Genomic DNA, 19,700 nt, shown 5'->3' with positions numbered 1-19,700 from the left:
AAAATATGATTATTTTAAACAATTTCAGAAGTACATCTTTTGAAGAAAATGTCCATTCCCAGTTAAAAACCAATGCTTACTTTTTTGTATTTTCTCCCCACTATGTTTTATGTACATATATAAAATGTGATTTTTAAAAATTGAATTCATTCAGCATTTACCATTATGGCCAACATTTTTTACATAAAATTAAATTTAAGTTTTTTCCCACATGATTTAATATTTGAAACATTTTTAGAAGTGCGTATTTTTTTTTAATGCCTCTGGCTTATTTTTTTTGCTCTTAAATTAGATACAGAAATAGCATATCCTACTTATTTGTATTGTTTAATATATAATTGTAAAGACTCATGTAGGGAGTACCTAAGAAATAAAATACAACTATCTCTAAAGAAACCTCTGATGTACCCCCCCACAATCACAAATAACTGTGCTCCTCTGATGATAACCACTGTGATGTTTTCTTTGCCTTACATTTGAATTTTAGTACCTACGTACGCGTTCCAAAATCATATAGGTTTAGTTTATGTCTATTTTCTCTCTTTGTATGAGTAGACATTCTTTTGTGTTTTTTTAATAAAAAAATGTGAGCTTCATTCATGTTTCCTGTAACTACAGTTAATTTTTTCCATTGCTATATATATATATATATATATATATATATATATATATATATATTATCTTGTATGATAGCATCACAATTTACTATTTATCCTTTCTGTTTTTCATGGATATTTGACTTCCAGTTTTTGGTCATAACAAGCATTGTGACCACTAGTATTTTGTGCACATATTTTGGTACACATGTGCTTGCATTTCTTTAGCATATATACTAAAATTGTGGTTAAGTTGCTGAGGGATAGAAATTGTACATTTTCAGTTTTACTAGACAACGTCAAACTGTTCTCTAAAGATACTGTGCAAGTGTTTTACTTGTATCAGCAGTTCACAAAGGTTCCTTTCGCTCCACATCCATGCCAGCCCTTGGCATCATCATACTTTTAAATTTTTGACAGTTTGGTGGTTGTCTAATGTTATCACATTTAATTGATAGTTCCTTTATTATCAATGAAATGTAACACCAATTCTTGCCCACGTGGGCGTCCTTTTTTAAAAAATGCTTGTTCAAATGTTTTGCCAAATTTTAATTGGGTTGTTTTTCTCTGATTATAGCAATTGATATATATATGTGTATATATCTTCTGTATAATAATATTTTCTTCTGCTCTGGCTTAGTTTTTCATTCTGGTGCCTTTAGATGAATATAGAGGTTCTGGTGCCTTTTGATGAATATAGAGGTTCTGGATTTAAATGTAAGGAATCTTTTTTTGTAGTTAGTTCTTGTTTAAGAAATTTTCTGCTACGTAGAGGTAATGAAGATTTTCTCATGTTCTCTTCTAGAAACTTTCTAGCCGTTGGTTTTAACATGTAGGTCTTTACACTACCTGGAATTGATTCCTGTAGGTAGTGATTTAATTTCATTTTATCCCCCATGTGGGTATCCAATTGTTCCAGTATCATTTACTGAAAAGTTCATCTTTCTACACTGATTGACGATACCATTTTAGTAAAAAAAATCAAGTGACCACCTATGTCTACATGTATTTTGGGAGACTATATTCTGTTCCATTGCTCTATTTTTCTCTCCTTGCAGCAATATCATGCTATCTTATTTGCTGTAACTTTATAATATTTAGAGCAAGTCCTCTTTTGTTCCTCAAGAGTGTCTTGGCTGTTTGTGTTCTTATGCATTTCCATATAAATTTTAGAAATAGCTTGGTTGCACTCAGGCATCTTTTGTGATTTAGATTGAATTGCATTGTATCTATGATTGTATAAATAGAAATTTGGGGAATCTTGGGGTGACTGGATGGCTCAGTCGGTTAAATGTCCAACTCTTGATTTCGGCTCAGGTCATGATCTCATGGTTTGTGAGATTGCACCCCCCATTCAGCTCTGCACTGACAGTGTGGAGCCTGCTTGAGATTCTCTCTCTCCCCTCTCTCTGCCCTCTCTCTCCCTCTCTCTTAAAATAAATAAAAGACATTTTAAGTTTTTTAATGTTTATTTTTGAGGGAGAGCGAGCGAGCAAGGGAGGGGCAGAGAGAGATGGAGACACAGAATCTGAAGCTGTCTCCAGGCTCTGTGTTGTCAGCACAGAGCCCAATGCAGGGCTCAAACCCATAACCCATGAGATCATGACTTGAGCCAAAGTTGGATGCTTAACTGACTGAGGCACCCAGGCACCCCAAGACATTTTTTAAAATCTTGAAAAAAAAAAGAAATTTGGGGAATCTTCTAATAATACAAGCCTCTCAATTGACTTAGGTCTTCTTATTGTTTCTCAACAAGGTCTTGCTTATCTCCTGTAAATATTCCCAGGCAATTAGGAATCATATAATCCATTCTATAGTATTTCCTTTTTGCATTGAGTGCCAGGAATCTGAGCACTTCAAATAATGATCAATCCTAGTAATAATTTTAGCCTGGGTTTTTGGTATTGAGTACCTATTACCTATGACCTTTGTATATTATTAAAACATTTTTTTTTCTTTAATTCTTAGTCTCCTCAAATACATTTTTGAAACTGGGGACATTGGGTCGTCTTTGTGGCTCAGTCGGTTAAGCATCTGACTTCGGCTCAGGTCATGATTTCACAGTTCACCGGTTCGAGCCTTGGCGTTGGGCTCTGTGCTGCCAGCTCAGAGCCTGGAGCCTGCTTCAGATCCTGTAGATCCTGAAGGCTCCAGTTGCTTCAGATTCTGTGTCTGAAGCAGGCTCCACTTGCTTCCAGATTCTGTGTCTCCCTGTCTGTCTATGTCCCTCCCCCACTCGTGCTTGCGCTCTCTCTGTCTCTTAAAAATAAATAAAAACATTAAAAAAAGAGAGAGAAAGGAAGTAGGGATATAAAAATTAGGAAGGGGGCGCCTGGCTGGCTCAGTCAGTGGAGCATGCAACTCTTGATCTCAGAGCTATGAGTTTGAGCCCACGTTGGGTGTGGAAATTACTTAAAAATAAAATCTTAAAAAAAGTAGGTATAGACTTAGATACAGATAGATGCTTACTGTCTAATATTTTTATTTTAATAACATTTTGGTCCAATCAATTCTGTTTTGTATGGTACTTTTACTGTTCTCTTCATATTATGTTTTATAACTGCCCTTACCTCTTCCCACTACCCTCCACTATCCTTTGTCAGGTAGTTTCTGCCTCTGCATCTTTGCCATCTGTTCTCACTAACTGTTTAGTTTAAATATTGGCTCCTTCAGGAAAAGAAAGAAACACCATATCTCAGATTATTTTACCTATGCTATTCTCTCAATAACACGGTGTAAAATGTATGGGCTCTGGTATCAGATGTAGCTTCTGATCTCAGCTGCACCACCTGTGAGCTGTTTAACCTGCAAATGAGAGGCTCTCATTCTCACTCAGTGTTGAGAATGAAATCAGATATGTGTGGAACACTTGGTACACATCAGAAGTTCGGTAAATGTTAGCTCCCTTTCTCTATTTCTCATTCTTGGGAACTTTATATCAATTACAGTTTAAAGCCCTTAACTAAAGGCCTTTTGGTGGTTCCCAAAGGATCTTTTATTTTAAATTGAGGTATAATTGACATGTAACATTATATTAGTTTCAGATGTACAACATAGTGTATTGGTATTTGTATATATCTTGAAATGACCTCATAGTAAGTCTAGTTAATATCATCACCGTACATAATTTTTTCCTGTGATGAAGAGTTTTAAGATTTACCTTACTAGCAGCTTTTAAATATGCAATACAATATTATTAACCGCCCATGACTTATTTCTTTTACAACTGGAAGTTTGTACCTCTTGAGCCCCTTTTTCCCATTTCACATCCCCCACCCCTGGTCTCTGGCAACTATCAACTATTTTCTGTGTCTACAAGGTTGGCCTTTATTCAGATTCCGTATGTAAGTGAGGGGGTGCCTGGGTGGGTCAGTCAGTTAAGTGTCTGACTTTGACTCAGGTCATGATCTCCCGGTTCATGAGTTCGAGCCCCACATCAGGCTCTCAGCTGTCAGCATGGAGCCTGCTCCTCTGTCCGTGCCCCCCTGCCCCTCCCCCACTCACACACTCTCAAAAATAAACAAACATTAAAAAAATAAATTCCACATGTAAGGGAAAGTATATGGTATTTATTTTGTCTGACTTACTTCACTTAGGATGATGACCTTGAGGTCCATCCATGTTGTCATAGATGGCAAGATTTCACTCATTTTTATGACCGAATAATAATATAAAATCTCTTTATTCATCCACTCACTCAGTGGATGGGTCACTCAGATTGTAAACAATCTTGGCTATTGTAAACAATGCTGCAGTGAACATGGTCTCATATGTCTTTCTGAATTAGTGTTTTCATTTTCTTTGGATACTCAAAAGTGGAATTGCTGGTTCATATGGGAATTCTGTTTTTAATTTTTTGAGTCCTTACTGTTTTCTGTAGTGGCTACACCAATTTACATTCCTACCAATAGTGTATAAGTGTTCCTTCCCTTTTCTCCGTATTTTCCTCAACATGTTATTCCTTGTCTTTTTGATAATAGCCATGCTAACAATTGTGAGGTGATATCTCACTGTAGTTTTGATTTGCATTTCCCTGATGGTTAGTGATGTTGAGTATCATTTCATGTACCTGTTGGCCATCTGTATGTCTTCTTTGGAGAAATGTCTATTCAGATTCTCTTCCCATTTTTAAAATAAAATAGGTTCTTTGCTATTGAGTTATACTTTCTTTATATATTTTTGATATTATCATATACCCTTGTCAGATGTATGATTTGCAAATATTTTCTCCCCTTTTTATTCTCCCCTTTTTATTTCCTTTACTATTCAGAAGATTTTTTTTTGTTTGATATAGTCCACTTTTTAAAAAATATTTAGAGAGAGAGAGTGTGTGTGTGTGTGCACTCTCATGCACGAATGGGGGAGAGGCAGAGGCAGAGAGAATCCCAAGCAAGCTCCATGCTCATTGCAGACCCTGACATGGGGTTTGACCCCACGAACTGTGAGATCATGACCTGAGCTGAAATCAAGAGTCAGACCCTTAACCTGAGCCACCCAGGTGCCGGTCCACTTGTTTATTTTTGCTTTTGTTGCCTTTGCTTATGGGGTTATATCCAAAAAATAATACCTAAGACCAATGTCAAGGAGCTAACAGCCTCTGTTTTCTTCTAGGAGTTTTATGGTTTCAGGTTTTACATTCCAGTAAAATAATTTTGAATTAATTTTTTTTTTATTTTTTTTTTTAAATTTTTTTTTCAAAGTTTATTTATTTTTGGGACAGAGAGAGACAGAGCATGAACGGGGGAGGAGCAGAGAGAGGGAGACACAGAATCGGAAACAGGCTCCAGGCTCTGAGCCATCAGCCCAGAGCCTGACGCGGGACTCGAACTCACGGACCGCGAGATCGTGACCTGGCTGAAGTCGGACGCTTAACCGACTGCGCCACCCAGGCGCCCCTTAAAATTTTTTTTTTTTTAATTTTTTTTTCAAAGTTTATGAATTAATTTTTTATATGGTGTTAAGATAATAATCTAGTTTCACTCTTTCCATGTGGCTGTCTAGTTTTTCCAACACCATTTATTAAAGAGACTGTCCTTTCCTTTTTGTATATATTTGGATCCTATGTTGTAAACTTTTTGACCATAGTTTATTTTTGGGTTTCTGGTGCATAGGTTTATTTCTGGGTCTGTATTCTGTTCCATTGATCTGTGTGTCTGTTTTTATGCCAATACCATACTTTTTTGATTACTATATCAAAACAATCATATACAGTACTTTAAAATCCGGGAGCATGATGTATCCAGCCTTATTCTCCGAAGGATCTTACAGGCAAATTTTGCTCCCCAAATACCTTGTAAATCATTGAGAGCCAGGATTATGCATTTCAATTCTCTTATATACATAACTTTTAATCCATTTTAAGTTTGTTTTGCTGTGTATTGAGGATCTAAATTCAATTATTTTTCATTTACTCAGTATTGTTCCAGTGTCTTTTATCCAGTAATAATTTATTTCCTTTTCCATTACTTTGCATTACCTTCTTGGTGTTATATTATTTAAATAGGCTGTATCCTCTATTTGAAAGTTTTTTAATTTAAAATTTAAAAAACTGTACTTGTACCTATGCCATGTTTAGATCATTTCCTTTTACAAATCTTTGAATACCGATCAAATATGTCACTTTTTTCTGAAGATAGCTGTATTCTCTGTTCCTTTCATTACAAAATAATTATTACAACAAATTTAGAAAATGCAGAGAAGCAGAAATAAAAAAAAACAAAGGTCATCTGTAGTCCTACCAATTAACGATTGCTGTCACATTGTTAGAGCAAATACTTAGAATTCTTTTTTTAATGTGATCATACTATGGTCACTGACCTTTAACCCATGTTTATCATGCCTAAGTACCTTATGAATAGCTGTCGTGTTTTTACACATTTATCTTTGTCGTGAGTTGTAATGGTCTGGTAGTGTTACCATTTTATCAAGCCTCTTTTGTTGAATGTGGTTTGCTTAGAAACTGTTGCCTTTGTAAACAAGTATCCTCTTAGCCTGAATGGCTAAAATTCTTAACTTCTATTTTTAGTTAAGTAATAATTATATATATAGTCAATGAATATATCTTTTTATACAAATAATTTATATGTTATGGAGGAGCTCAAGTTCCATGTGACCACAGTCTCCAATCCCAGTTGTATATCCAAAGTTCCCAAAGGTAGCTACTGTTAAAAATTATTTATCCTTTTTACCTTTATCCTATACATTTAAGTATATGGACACATGTATGTGGTAATGTTTTGTCACTTAAAAGTTTATCTATATGAAAAGAATTATAAGTATATCCTGCAAAATGTGGAAAGTAACTGCATTATAGAATTGGTCCAAGGTTTAAGTTGGTTCATGTAAAATCCTTAGAACAGGATTCTTAGCACATTCACTTAGAACTTCCACTTAGTGTGAGTTATTTGGTAATTATTGTTACTATTTTGAAATTTGCTTTATTATTCTGTGTGGAGAATTGTTCACATAAGTATATAACTATCTCACTTTAATTGCTTCATGTAAAGCCATATTTTGTAGTACTGTGGTATGTTTAATCATTCTTTGGTTTTTAAACATTTAGATTTTATATAGTTATCACTGTGGCAAGCACTGTTCCAGTGAATATTTATGTACAGGCATTCTCTAAGGTATATACTAAGAGTAAAATTATGGGGACAATAGAGTACACATATTTTAAACTTCAGTAAATATTTCCAAGTTAAACTTCACAATAGCTTGTTCACCTCACAGTACTCCTAGCTGTCTCTGACAGAACCTGTTTCTCCACTTCTAGTTAGTTTACTTATGGCTACATAAGGTGCAAAAAAGCACTTGCAACAAATAGGGACAGAGGATTAATGATTTCTTTTAATTTAATCTAGTTATTCTTAACCTTGGTTATTGATGTCTGGGTCCCACCCACAGCAATTCTGATTTTAATTCATCTGGGATATGGCCTAGGCATCATCATTTTAAAAAAAGCACTGATGATTCTAGAATGCTATCCACAGTTGAGAACTAATGACTTAAAAGCTCATACAAGGTGACAAGAAAAACACTGAGATGCAATTTGTCTGCAGTGGGGTTCAAGCTCTAGAATTTTTTAAAAGCTACCCAATTGGGGTGCCTGGGTGGCTTAATTGGTTAAGCATCTGCCTTCAGCCCAGGTCATGATCTCACAGTTTGTGAGTTTGAGCCCTGTGTCCGGCTCTGTGCTGACAGCTCAGAGCCTGGAGCCTGCTTTGGATTCTGTGTCTCCCTCTCCCTCTCTCTGCCCCCTCCCCAGCTTGTGCTCTCTCTCTCTCTCTCTCTCTCAAAAATAAATAAACATTTTTAAAAAGCTACCCAATTGATTCTGATTGCAGTGAGAGTTAATCACTGACTTAGGCAAATCATGATTCATTTTCTGGAGCTGCTGGGTACTGTAGCTATCAAAAATAAAAACAAAACCAGTCTTGTAGCAAGGAAGTAGAGGAGGGATGATTTTGAAGGAGGCAGTCAACAATGCCTGCCATACCTGTGCTCTTGCCAGCAATTAATATGAAACTGTCATTGGTCATTTTAGCAGTGTTTTGGGAGAAAACCTAAAGCATATAGTATACACACATGCTTAATCAGCAGTCTTCATGTTTTTCAAAAGCAAGCCTTGAGTTTTGTGAATCTTACATACTTTATTAAATTTTTTGTAGTCTTTTTTTATCTTCATTAATCCTTTCCTGCTGTTTTTTGAGATTCTTTTGTTAGAGTATTGAATTCTGATCAGTTTTATTTTATTTTTTAACGTTCAGTGTTACTAATTTTTATCTTTGTAATTTTCCCATGTCCAGATTTTTTTTTATATATATTGCTCTCCTTTTTACTTCATTTCTAGTATCTTGTATTTCTATTTAGTTTCATATTTAATGTGAGAATTATTAATAATATGTCTTGTTTTGGGTAACTTTTCCATTTTGATTAAATTTCAAACTTGTAGAAAATTTACAAGAATAATACAAAGTAGTCTTGTGTACTCTTTACTCAGACTCACCAATAGTTTTATTTTGCCCTATCTACATTATCATTCCTATATGTGCTTGCAGTTGTTCTCTTTATATATACATGTGCACACACACTTACACAATACACACATTTTACCTGAACTATTTAAGAATAAGTTGTGGATGTTTGCTTGTTTACTCTTAAACACATCATTGTGTTATTTCCTCAGAACAAGAGCATTCTCTTATATAACCACAGTACACTTATTAAAGTAAGAAATTTTAACAATTATGCAATACAGTTATTTAACAGTCTATATTCAAGATTTTTCACTAGTCCTAATTTCTTTGTAGCAACTCACCCTACCCTCATCCTCTATTCCCAGGCACTGTCCAGGATACAGTCTAGGATCACACATTGAATCATTGAATTTAATATCATGTCTTTTTGTAGCCTTCTTTACCTGGAAGAGTTTCTCTTTCTCTGTGTTTCATGACCTTGACATTTTTGAAGAGGGTAGGCAAGTTATTTTGTAAAATGTCCCTCAGTTAGGGTTTGTCTTATGGTTCCTAATACTTATATTCAGGTTATAAAATTCATGGCAGGAATACAACAAAAGTGATTGTATCCTTCTCAGTGCATCCTGTCGGGATACCTCATGTTGACTTGTCCCGTATTTGGAGATGTTGACTTTGATAATTGGTTAAGGTAGTATCTACTATATTTTTTCACTATAAAGGTAATAGTTGTCTCTGTAATGTTATGTTGCATATGGGAGATATGTTAAAAGTGTAAATGATTTTCCACAAACTTTCACATACTACTTCTAGCATCCATTGGTATTACTTTCTGGATCCATTATTACTATGATGTTTTCAAGATTTTTTTTGTTTTATTTGTTTTGTTTTTGTTTTTGTTTTTTTACTTCCATCATTTTGTCTATATTAATTAATTGGCATTTTATCATAAAGAAGAGTGGTCCCTTCTTCACTACTTACTTATTCATTTGTTATGTCAGTATAAATTCATAGATTTTTATTTTGCTCAATGAGGTATAATCTTTTACTATTTAGTCTGATACTCTAATTGTTCTGGATTTGGCCACCAGTAGCCTATTCAGGGTGACTTCTGCATCCTTTTAACTTTCTATATGATTCTTTGAGACTTTCCTTACTTTCTGGTACAACAAGTTGCAATAGGCTCGTATCCAGATACTTTCTTAGCTCCAGCCAGAATTGAACCATTTCTCTAAAGAGCCTGGTTCCTTGCAGTAAAGAATGTGTAGAAACCAAGATCTGGTTGCTAGGACTATAGTATTCATTCTAGTTTTATCCTGTTCCACATTTGTATCTTCCTTCTCCAATAATTAAAAACCTGACTCTCACATGCTCATTATATTTACTAATTTGTTCAATTCTAGAATATACAAAAATAGTTTTGGAACTGCTAACCTATACAATAACAAATATCAAATACTAAGTGTAGTTCAGTATTTGTTTATAGTTCTCTTTGTTTAGAGTAAGGATAATAGTTAAAATACTGTGTTCAAATTTACTTGGGTTTATTTTTTTATTCCCTCCTTCAGTGCGGTTGTATTATTCATTTGAAATACATTTAGATTTATTTGTTCCTGTTTGTATGTGTTTGACTTTTCAAAAATTATCGGTTCATTCTGACTGATTTGATTATAGGAATTGGTAAAGCATTAACATGGTTCCAAAAGTTAAAACTATACAAAAAGGTACAGCTGGAACATGTCACTCTGCTCCCAGAACCCTTGTTTTAGTGAATATTATGCACTGAATTGTGTCCCTCCAAAATTCATATGTAGAAGCACTAACTCCCAGTACCTTAAATGTGACTGTATTTGGAGATAGGTCTTTTAGAGAGATAATTAAGTTAAAATGAGGCTGTTAGGGGGTACTCTAAACCAACCTGACTGATACCCTTTTATGAGGGGAAATTTAGACACAAAAGGAGACACGGGGGATGCTCATGTACAGAGGAAAGACCATGTGAGGACAGTGAGAAGGTGGTTATTTGCAAACCAGGGAGAGAGGCTTCAAAAGAAGCCAAACTCTCCAACACCTTGTGCTTGGATTTCTAATCTTCAGAATTGTGAGCAAATAAATTTCTGTTGTTTATACCACCCAGTCTGTGGTATTTTGGTATGGAAGCCCTAGCAAACTAATAGTATGATATTTCCTCCTGGCTCATAGCATAAATCTGTCTCCCTGGAAAATGTTGAGGTTGGACCCTTGTTATAGGTCTAATGGCAACAGAATGGTTCTGTTGTATCTTGAGGAGAATGAGCATGACCTTTTAAGTTACTGCTCCAGGTGATGCTATCATAGGATTTTCAATCAGAGGAAAGCTACTTTCCCAGACACTGGAGTGCAAGTTACTTCCACTGTTAAGAGAGTCCCCAAAAGACTTGGTGGGGGGGGCTCAAGATTGTCAGTTTCATCTGGGTCCCAACTAGATGTCCCCATTCCATATTTAAGCAACAATTTTTTTTAATGTTTATTTATTTTTGAGAGAGAGAGAGAGAGCACGAGCAGGGGAGAGGCAGATAGAGGGAGACACAGAATCCGAAGGAGGCTCCAGGCTCTGAGCTGTCAGCACAGAGCCTGATGTGGGGCTCGAACCCACAGACTGTGGACAGTGAGATCATGACCTGAGCCGAGGTTGGACGCTTAACTGGCTGAGCCACCCAGGAGGCCCTAAGGATCAAATTTTTTACCAATTAGTCCTCTAACTTTTACATGAAAAATATGGCAAGACTGAATTCAACTATTATCATAAGTCAGCAGCCTGCACAATTTTATGTTTGATTTTCAGCAATATCAGCCCTGTGACTTCAAGAAATGGAGACTCTTTGGATTTGCATGGACGTGCCCTGGTTCTCAAGACTGTGACTTGAACTCAGAGTTAACAGACCCAATCTTGTCAATTTCTCTTTGTAAGCACTGGAATGAACTCACATGAATTCACATTTCACACCACAGCCCTTATAAGTCATCATTACTACAATAAAGGTCAAGATATATGGCTCCCAAGATATATGCTTTAGTCGGCATTTTATCACGATCAACCACAGCTTGATTAATTGTGATCCCACTGCATGCCATGGATTTTTAGCATCCCAAATGCTATCCACAAGGAGCTTTATCTGTAGTCAAGCCCAAAGGATTAGTAAACATTTGGAAATGGATAGAATAGTTCAGTGCAACAAAGATGTAAGGAATGGCTGAAAGGCATGACCTAACTAATCCCCAAATCCCATCTTTACAGGCCTGTCTCCTGGGACCACTTTAGGTACCAATTCTGTTGCTGTCAGGATCCCATCAAGAGACAGGAAACACATAATAATTTGAACTGGGGAAGTTCAATATGAAGAATTATTAACTAATGAGACTGGAGTAACATAGGATTGTCTAGTAATCCGTAAAGAGAACACTAAAGACCATATGAATAGCATATATAAAAAGCTGCCATCACTTTAATGGTTGAAATGGAGTTCCCAAGGAAGCCCAGGGCTGAAATCCAGACCTTGTTGGAGAGGGCACAGTCGTGGTTCACTAAATGACAGAGTAGTCACAGTGGTGTAGGGTTGGGACTAAGGTGAGGCCACTAAGGTATCAGGGTGCAAAAGTTAAGGAAGCAGTCACTCTCAGGTATCAGCTCTACACTTTCATGACCCTGAGTAGGAGTGCCTCAAATTTGGCACCCTAGTTGCCTCATTCATAAGGGGGTACTCGTTCTCAGGGTCATAGAAGTGCAGGGTTGGCACCTGAGTGAGTGTTTGCTTAAATTTTGTGTTCTAGATACCTCGTTTGCCTCTCTAAGGTCCTATCCCTGCCTTGATGCTGCACTGGCAGCACTTGTTGGAAGTACCTCCTCTGGAATTTGCTGGAAATCTGCCCTCTAGGGTAGGGTGTGGAGTCTTACCAGGAGCATGGGCTACAAAACTGCCAAAGAAAACTGCTGGCTAATGGATGTTATTGGCCACCTTGTGCTTTAAGAGCTGGGAGCTAGAGGAGTTGCTTACACTGAGGGAACCAGGTAAAGCCATCCAACTTGCAGGAGCTGGGCACGTGGGCAGCTTCATGTGCTGCACGAGGGCACTGGACAAGCCTGACAGGCAAGCACGCCAGAATCTAGAGGGAATAGTCTACCTGCAGTGTCTTTCTAACATCTTTTTCTTTGGGGCGCCTGGGTGGCACAGTCAGTTAAATATCTGACTTTGGCTTAGGTCATGATCTTACGGTTTGTGGGTTCGAGCCCCGCATTGGGCTCTGTGCTGACAGCTCAGAGCCTGGAGCCTACTAAGGATTCTGTGTCTCCCTCTGTCTCTGCCTCTCCTCTCTCTCTGCCTCTCCTCACACTCTGTCTCTCTCTCTCAAAAATAAAAATTAAAAACAAACATCTTTTACTGACAAAGCTTAACATTGTGCTGACAAAGGAAAATATTCAAATAGACCTGATCTGTCTGCATTTACAAAGTAGGCAGTAAAGGATGAATTGGGAATCTGAGAGGCAATAAGTTGATAACTAGCATATAGTCTTTAAAGAGTTTTAAAGTTAGGGGCACCTAGGTGGCTCAGTCAGTTAAGCGTTCGACTTCAGGCTAGGTCATTATCTCACAGTTTGTGGGTTTGAGCCCCGCATTGGGCTCTGTGCTGACAGGTCAGAGCCTGGAGCCTGCTAAGGATTCTGTGTCTGCCTCTCCCCCACTCATGCTCTGTCTCAAGAATAAATAAACATTAAAAAAATTTAAAGTTAATTTTAACTTATGTATGGTGTGAGATAGAGATATTATCCCTTTGTATATGGATATCTGATTTTTTTTAACAGCTTTTTTTGGAGAATCCATCTTTTGTTCACTGTTGTCGTGCCAGGTTCATAAGTTTCTGTGTATGAGTGTATTCTTGGCTCAGTCTTCTGTGACATAGTTCTCTATTTTATTCTCTGTGCCAATGCCACAGTCAGTATTGTATGATAGTAAATCTTGATATCTGATAGAGCAAGTCCTTCCAACTTATTTTTAAGGAATGCCCCTTAGTCTTCTGTATATACGTTAGAAAATCATCTTGTAAAGGTCTATGAATAACTTGTGATTTTGGTTACAATTGCATTAAATACATAGATTACTTAGGAGAATTGGTGGCTTTATAAAATTGATGCTTCCTTTTAATAAGAAATGACATTCTGTATATTTAGGTATTGTTTAATATCTCAGTCCACTTTTATAATTCTGTCCGTATATTATACATTTCTCAGTATTTTGTGTGATGCTATTTATAAATAAAATGTATTTTTTTCTTTTTTTCTTCTTTCTTTCTTTTTCTTTCTTTCTTTCTCTCTCTCTCTCTTTCTCTCTCTCTCTTTCTTTCTTTCTTTTCTTTCTTTTCTTCTCTACACCCAACATGGGGCTTCAATTTATGACTCTAAGATCAAGAGTCACACACCCTGCTGACTGAACCAGTCAGATGCCCTAAATAAACTGTATTTTTCTAATTTTGTTGCTGGTTTGTAGAGATGAAGTTGGCCTTTGTTTTCTGGTTTATTTCTGAGACTTCTGCAAAATCTCTTTCTAAATATAACGTCTGTTAGAGAATCTTTTGCATTGTTTCCTTATAGGCAGTCATAAGATCTGCAAACGTCAGTTTCATTTCTTGTTTTCCAATGCTTTATATATTTTACTTGCTACAAATTTTAAGGGCTTGTACTTACTATTTCATCATTTGGCATATTCTTTCCTATATTTTATAGGCACCATTCATCTGTATAAGGAAATTTCCTTCTACTCACAGGCTTTTAAGTTTTTTTTCTTTTTAATAATTGGATGTTGAATTTCATTGAATTATTTTCTGCCTATTAAATTGTGCCTTTTCTTTTTAATCTGTTAATGTAGTTAATTATATTAACATATTTTATTTTTTAAGTCTTCTCTAATGTTTATTTTTGAGAGAGAGAGAGACAGAGTGTGAGCAGGGGAGTGGCAGAGACTGAGAGGGAGACACAGACTCTGAAGGCTTCAGGCTCTGGGCTGTCAGCATAGAGCCTGATGTGGGTCTCGAACTCAGGAACCATGAGATCATGACCTGAGCCAAAGTCAGATGCTTAACCTACTGAGCCACCCAGGCACCCCAATATATTTTCTTTTTTTATGTTAATTTTTTTGAGAGCGAGTGCTAGTGAGTGGGGAGGGACAGAGAGAGAGGGAGAGAAAGAATCCTAAGCATGCTCTGCACTGTCTGTGCAGAGCAGGACTCAGGGCTTAATCTCATGAACTGTGAGATCATGACCTGAGTCGGGCACTCAACTGACTGAGCCACGCAGGTGTCCCTATATTAACATATTTTCTAATATTGGAGGAATCTTATCTTCTTTGACTAAAATAAACTTAGTTATAATCTTTTTTTGTTGTATCTGGTTTGCTAGAATTTTGTTTTCAATTTTTGTTAATATGTTCATAAGTTAGATCAGCCTGAAATTATTCTTTTACATATAGGCATTTTCTTATTTGGCATCATGGCTATATTAGTTTTATCAGATAAATTGGAGAAAGTACAGTTTCTTTTTTAAAATTTAAAGTTTTGTACATTCAGGCATGTATAAAATATATTCTAGGTTTGAATTTAGTAAAGTGTATCCCCTCCCCGGGTCTCCCAAGAGATGAGAAGTCAAATTGATGTATGGAACACTATATTGCCCGTTAGCATCTTCAGTGACACAGTGCTATGTCCAGGAAACCATGAAATATGTCCATGAAGGGTGTCCTTTATATATAACATGACTTTTTCTTGCGAAAATACAAAGGAAAGTAGAGTAAGCTCTAACAATTTTCTAAATACTCACCTTGCCCTTTTTTTTCTTTTCAAATAAAGGATGACTCTTTAGTATATATTGTAGAAATAGACTGGGTTATGTTGGTTGTGCTTTTCTCTGAAAAGGAAAGATCAAAGAAAAACAAAGCTAAAAAAAAATAAGATTAAGTACATCATGATATGATGCTAATTTAAAGTTAGATCAATCTCTGTTCACTGATTCTTGTATGATCAGATGGGATTTTGGGGAAGGATAAGACATTTAAGAGCCTTACAGTCGGAAGAAATGAACATCATTGGTATAACTCTTTCTAAGAATTATATAGATCTAGGAGTGCCTGGCTGGCTCAGCTGGCCAGCAGATGACTCTTTTTTTTTTTTTCTTTTTTTTTTTTTCAACGCTTTTTATTTATTTTTGGGACAGAGAGAGACAGAGCATGAACGGGGGAGGGGCCGAGAGAGAGAGAGAGAGACACAGAATCGGAAACAGGCTCCAGGCTCTGAGCCATCAGCCCAGAGCCTGATGCGGGGCTCGAACCCACGGACCGCGAGATCGTGACCTGGCTGAAGTCGGACGCTTAACCGACTGCGCCACCCAGGCGCCCCTAGCAGATGACTCTTGATCTTGGGGTTGTGAGTTCAAGCCCCATGTTGACTGTAGAGATTACTTAAATAAGTAAATAAACTTAAAAAGAGTTATATAGATCTAGGTCTCTGGGACAGAAGCCAACAGTGATGACCCATTACAACTTCAGGCAATGTATTTTTAACTCTAGGGATACAGCACTATTTATAGAGATTAACCTCTTTTAGCTCTTGTTGGTGCTGTTGAAAAGAGGAGTTTAGAGACATCCAAGAAAGATGACTTACCTACAGATGACTTTGTGTGCCTATTTCTCAAATCATGTGTAGATTTTAAATGTTTATTTTGAGAGAGAGAGAGAGGGAGAACCAGTGAGGGAGGGACAGAGAGAGGGAGAGAGAGAATCCCAAGCAGGCTCTGCATTGACAGCAGGGCTTGATCTTGCGAACCATGAGCTCATGACCTGAGCCGAAACCAAGAGTCAGACACTTAACCAACTGAGCCACCTGGGCACCCCTCAAATCATATGTAGATTTTGAACATAAAACAAGAATGTAGCACTCCCTTCCTCAGTACATTGGTATGCTTGTCATATATTGCCACTTATGTATATATTAAATCATTTTTTAAAGTTGTACCTTAAAAACAATAAAATTTAAAATGAAATTCCAATACAATTATAATAGAGAATCAAAAGCAAAAAAGTAATAGGTGATCTGACAATACACTGAATAGACTAACAGAACACTCTTTATTATCATTTTGTGGACTTACACAAAATAACCACATAGCATAAGATAAGGATGATTGAAAAATTAAAATACCATTTCTTGCGCTTTATTGTGTATAAGGGTCTGTATATAATACCTTAGAAACTGATAATTTCTTGCCAATATTCTAAGATGAGAAAACAGAGTTTTAGTGGGGTAAATAATTTACCCAAGGACGTGAGTGTTAGGAATTGGATTTTAGGACCTGGATTGAAAGCTGGATTTGTCAGACTTCAGAGCTAATGTTCTTAACCAAAATAGTTTGGAGTTAAGTCTACAGGGAAGATATAAAAAAATAAAATTAGCCAACGGTATCATGGACAAAATGGAAGTTTATTCTCACTTAGGGAAAAGAATTTTCTTGAATGTTCTCAAACTCTTCAGTTGTACTAAGAAAAGCCAAAAAAGGTTAGTCTCTCTAGATAGTGCTGTACATGTACAATGATTCTTACTTAAACAACACACACACACACACACACACACACACACACACATATGTGTTTATAGATGGATGGATAGATGGATAGATAGATAGATAGATAGATAGATAGATAGATAGATGAAGGGGAGGAAGATTAGAATCTCCGGGGAATCAGAACCAATAGGAAATTCATAAAGCTATAATAAGGAATTATTTTAATGCAGTAATGGAGAACGGTAAGCCCCAAGATCTACAGTCCACAAGCTAGAGAACCAGATGAGCTGATGGTGTCATTCGAGTCCAAAGGCCAGCAGACTTGAGATATGAGAAGAGCTAATGTTTCAGTTTGATTCTAAATGCAGGAAGAAAATGTATGGCCCAGCTAGAAAGCAGTCACGCAGGAGAAATTCCCTATATTCACTCAGACTTTTGTTTTATTCAGGCCTTCAATTGATTATATGAGGCCCACACACACATTAAGAAAGGCAGACTGCTATATTCAGTCATTTACTCACAAGTCAGTTTACTTATTTAAATGTTGAACTCATTTGAAACCACCCTCACAGAAGCACTCCACAATATTTGACCAAAAAATATATCTTAAAAATAATAACCCAAGGGCACCTGGATGGCTCAGTCAGTTAAGCATCCGATTTTGGTTCAGGTTATTATCTCACGGTCTGTGAGTTTGAGCCCCACTTTGGGCTCTGTGCTGACAACTCATAGCCTGGAGCCTGCTTTAGATTCTGGTCTCCCTCTCTCTCTCTGCCTCTCCCCTAGAGCCTGCTTCAGATTCTGTGTCTCCCTCTCTCTCTCTCTCTTCCCCTCCCCTGCTTGTGTTCTCTCTCTCTTAAAAATAATTTTTAAAAAAGAGTCTGGTTTTTTGTTTGTCTCTTTTTTCTTTCTTTGTTTTGCTTCTTAAATTACACATGAGTGAAATCATATGGTATTTATCTTTGACTAACTCGCTTAGTGTTACATCCTCTATATCCATCCATGTTGTTGCAAATGGCAAGATTTTTTATAGCTGAGTAATATTCCATTGTATATATATGTACCACATAAGTACACATATACATATAAATAAACTAAATAAATATAAATATGTATATATACATATAAAATACATATAAATATATGTATATGTATATGTACATATAAATAAACTTTTTATAAGTTTATTTACTTATTTTTGGGAGAGAGAAAGAGCGTGAGTAGAGGAGGGGCAGAGAGAGAGGGAGAGAGAGAGAGAGAGAGAGAGAGAATCCCAAGCAGGCTCTGCATGGTCTGCACAGAGCCCGACTTGGGGCTCGAACTCACGAACTGTGAGATCATGACCTGAGCCAAAATCAAGAGTTGGACACTTAACCGATTGAGCCACCCAGGTATCCCACCACATTTTCTTTGTACATTCACCTATTGGTGGACATTTGACTTGCTTTCATAATTTGGCTATTATAAATAATGCTGCAGTAAACATAGGGGTGCATATATCTTTTCATATTAGTGTTTTCATATTCTTTGGGTAAATACCCACTAGCGGAATTACTGGATCATTGTATTTTTAATTTTTGGGGAGTCTCCATACTGTTTTTCACAGTGCACCAATTTGTTTTCCTACAAACAGTGCACAAGGGTTCCTTTTTCTCCACATTCTCGTCAGCACTTTTTGTTTCTTTGTTGTTGATTTTAGCCATTCTGACAAGTGTGGAGTGATATCTTGTTGTGGTTTTTCCTTTTTTTTTTTTTTTTTTTTTTCACTTTTCCCTGCTGATGAGTGATGTTGAGCATCTGTTGGCCATCTGTAAGTCTTCTTTGGAGAAATGTCTCTTCATGGGTTCTGCCCGTTTTTTAAATGGCTTATTTGTCTTTTGGGTGTTGAGTTATAAAAGTTCTTTATATATTTTGGGTACTAGTCCTTTATTGGATATGTCATTTAAAAATATCTTCTCCCATTCAGTAGGTTGTCTTTTATTTCTATTGATTGTTTCCTTTGCTGTGCAGAAGCTGTTTATTTTGATGTAGTCCCAATAGTTTGTTTTTGCTTTGATTTTCCTTGTCTCAGGAGACATTATGAAAAATGTTGCTATGGCTGATGTCAGAGAAATTACTGCCTGTGCTCTCTTCTAGGATTTTTATGGTTTCAGTTCTCACATTTAGGTCCTTAATTAATTTTGATTTCATTTTTGTGTGTAGTGTAAAGAAGTAGGTCCATTTTCATGAGTTAATTTTTTATGTGAATTGAGATAGAGGATCTGATTTCATTCTTTTGCATATATTTATCCAGTTGTCCTAGCACCATTTGTTAAAGATAATTTTCTTTTCCCCATTGAATGGACTTGTCATCCTTGTTGAAAGGCAATTGGTCATAGAAGTTTAGGTTTATTTCTGGATTCTCAGTTCTATCCAATTGGTCCATAGATCTATCCTTGTGTCGGTGTGCAGTGTTTTGGTTACTGTAGCTTTTTGTTTGTAAGTTTTGAAACTGGGAGGTAGATCTTCATACTCTGTTTTTCTTTTGCAATTTTGTTTGGCTAT

General features: G+C 36.5%; 1 protein-coding gene across 2 annotated transcripts in view; it reads left to right on the top strand.

The window, feature by feature from the left end:
• The window catches only part of LOC124511184 (zinc finger protein 345), an 87,821-nt gene that overhangs the window by 60,947 nt on the left and 7,174 nt on the right, over nucleotides 1-19,700 (top strand). The window contains exon 2 of one of the 2 annotated variants that reach the window (XM_047078171.1): nucleotides 12,120-12,128. The exons of the other annotated variant lie outside the window; for it this stretch is intronic. Coding sequence (XP_046934127.1) covers nucleotides 12,120-12,128 — 9 coding nt within the window. The remainder of the gene's footprint in view (nucleotides 1-12,119; nucleotides 12,129-19,700) is intronic. 2 annotated transcript variants of the gene reach the window in all.

Source organism: Lynx rufus, unplaced genomic scaffold (assembly GCF_022079265.1).
Source record: "Lynx rufus isolate CCGP_SWC_20201006 ecotype Redwood Valley unplaced genomic scaffold, mLynRuf1.p SCAF_16, whole genome shotgun sequence".
Lineage (NCBI taxonomy): Eukaryota > Metazoa > Chordata > Mammalia > Carnivora > Felidae > Lynx > Lynx rufus.
This window is presented reverse-complemented; position numbering and strand designations above follow the sequence as displayed.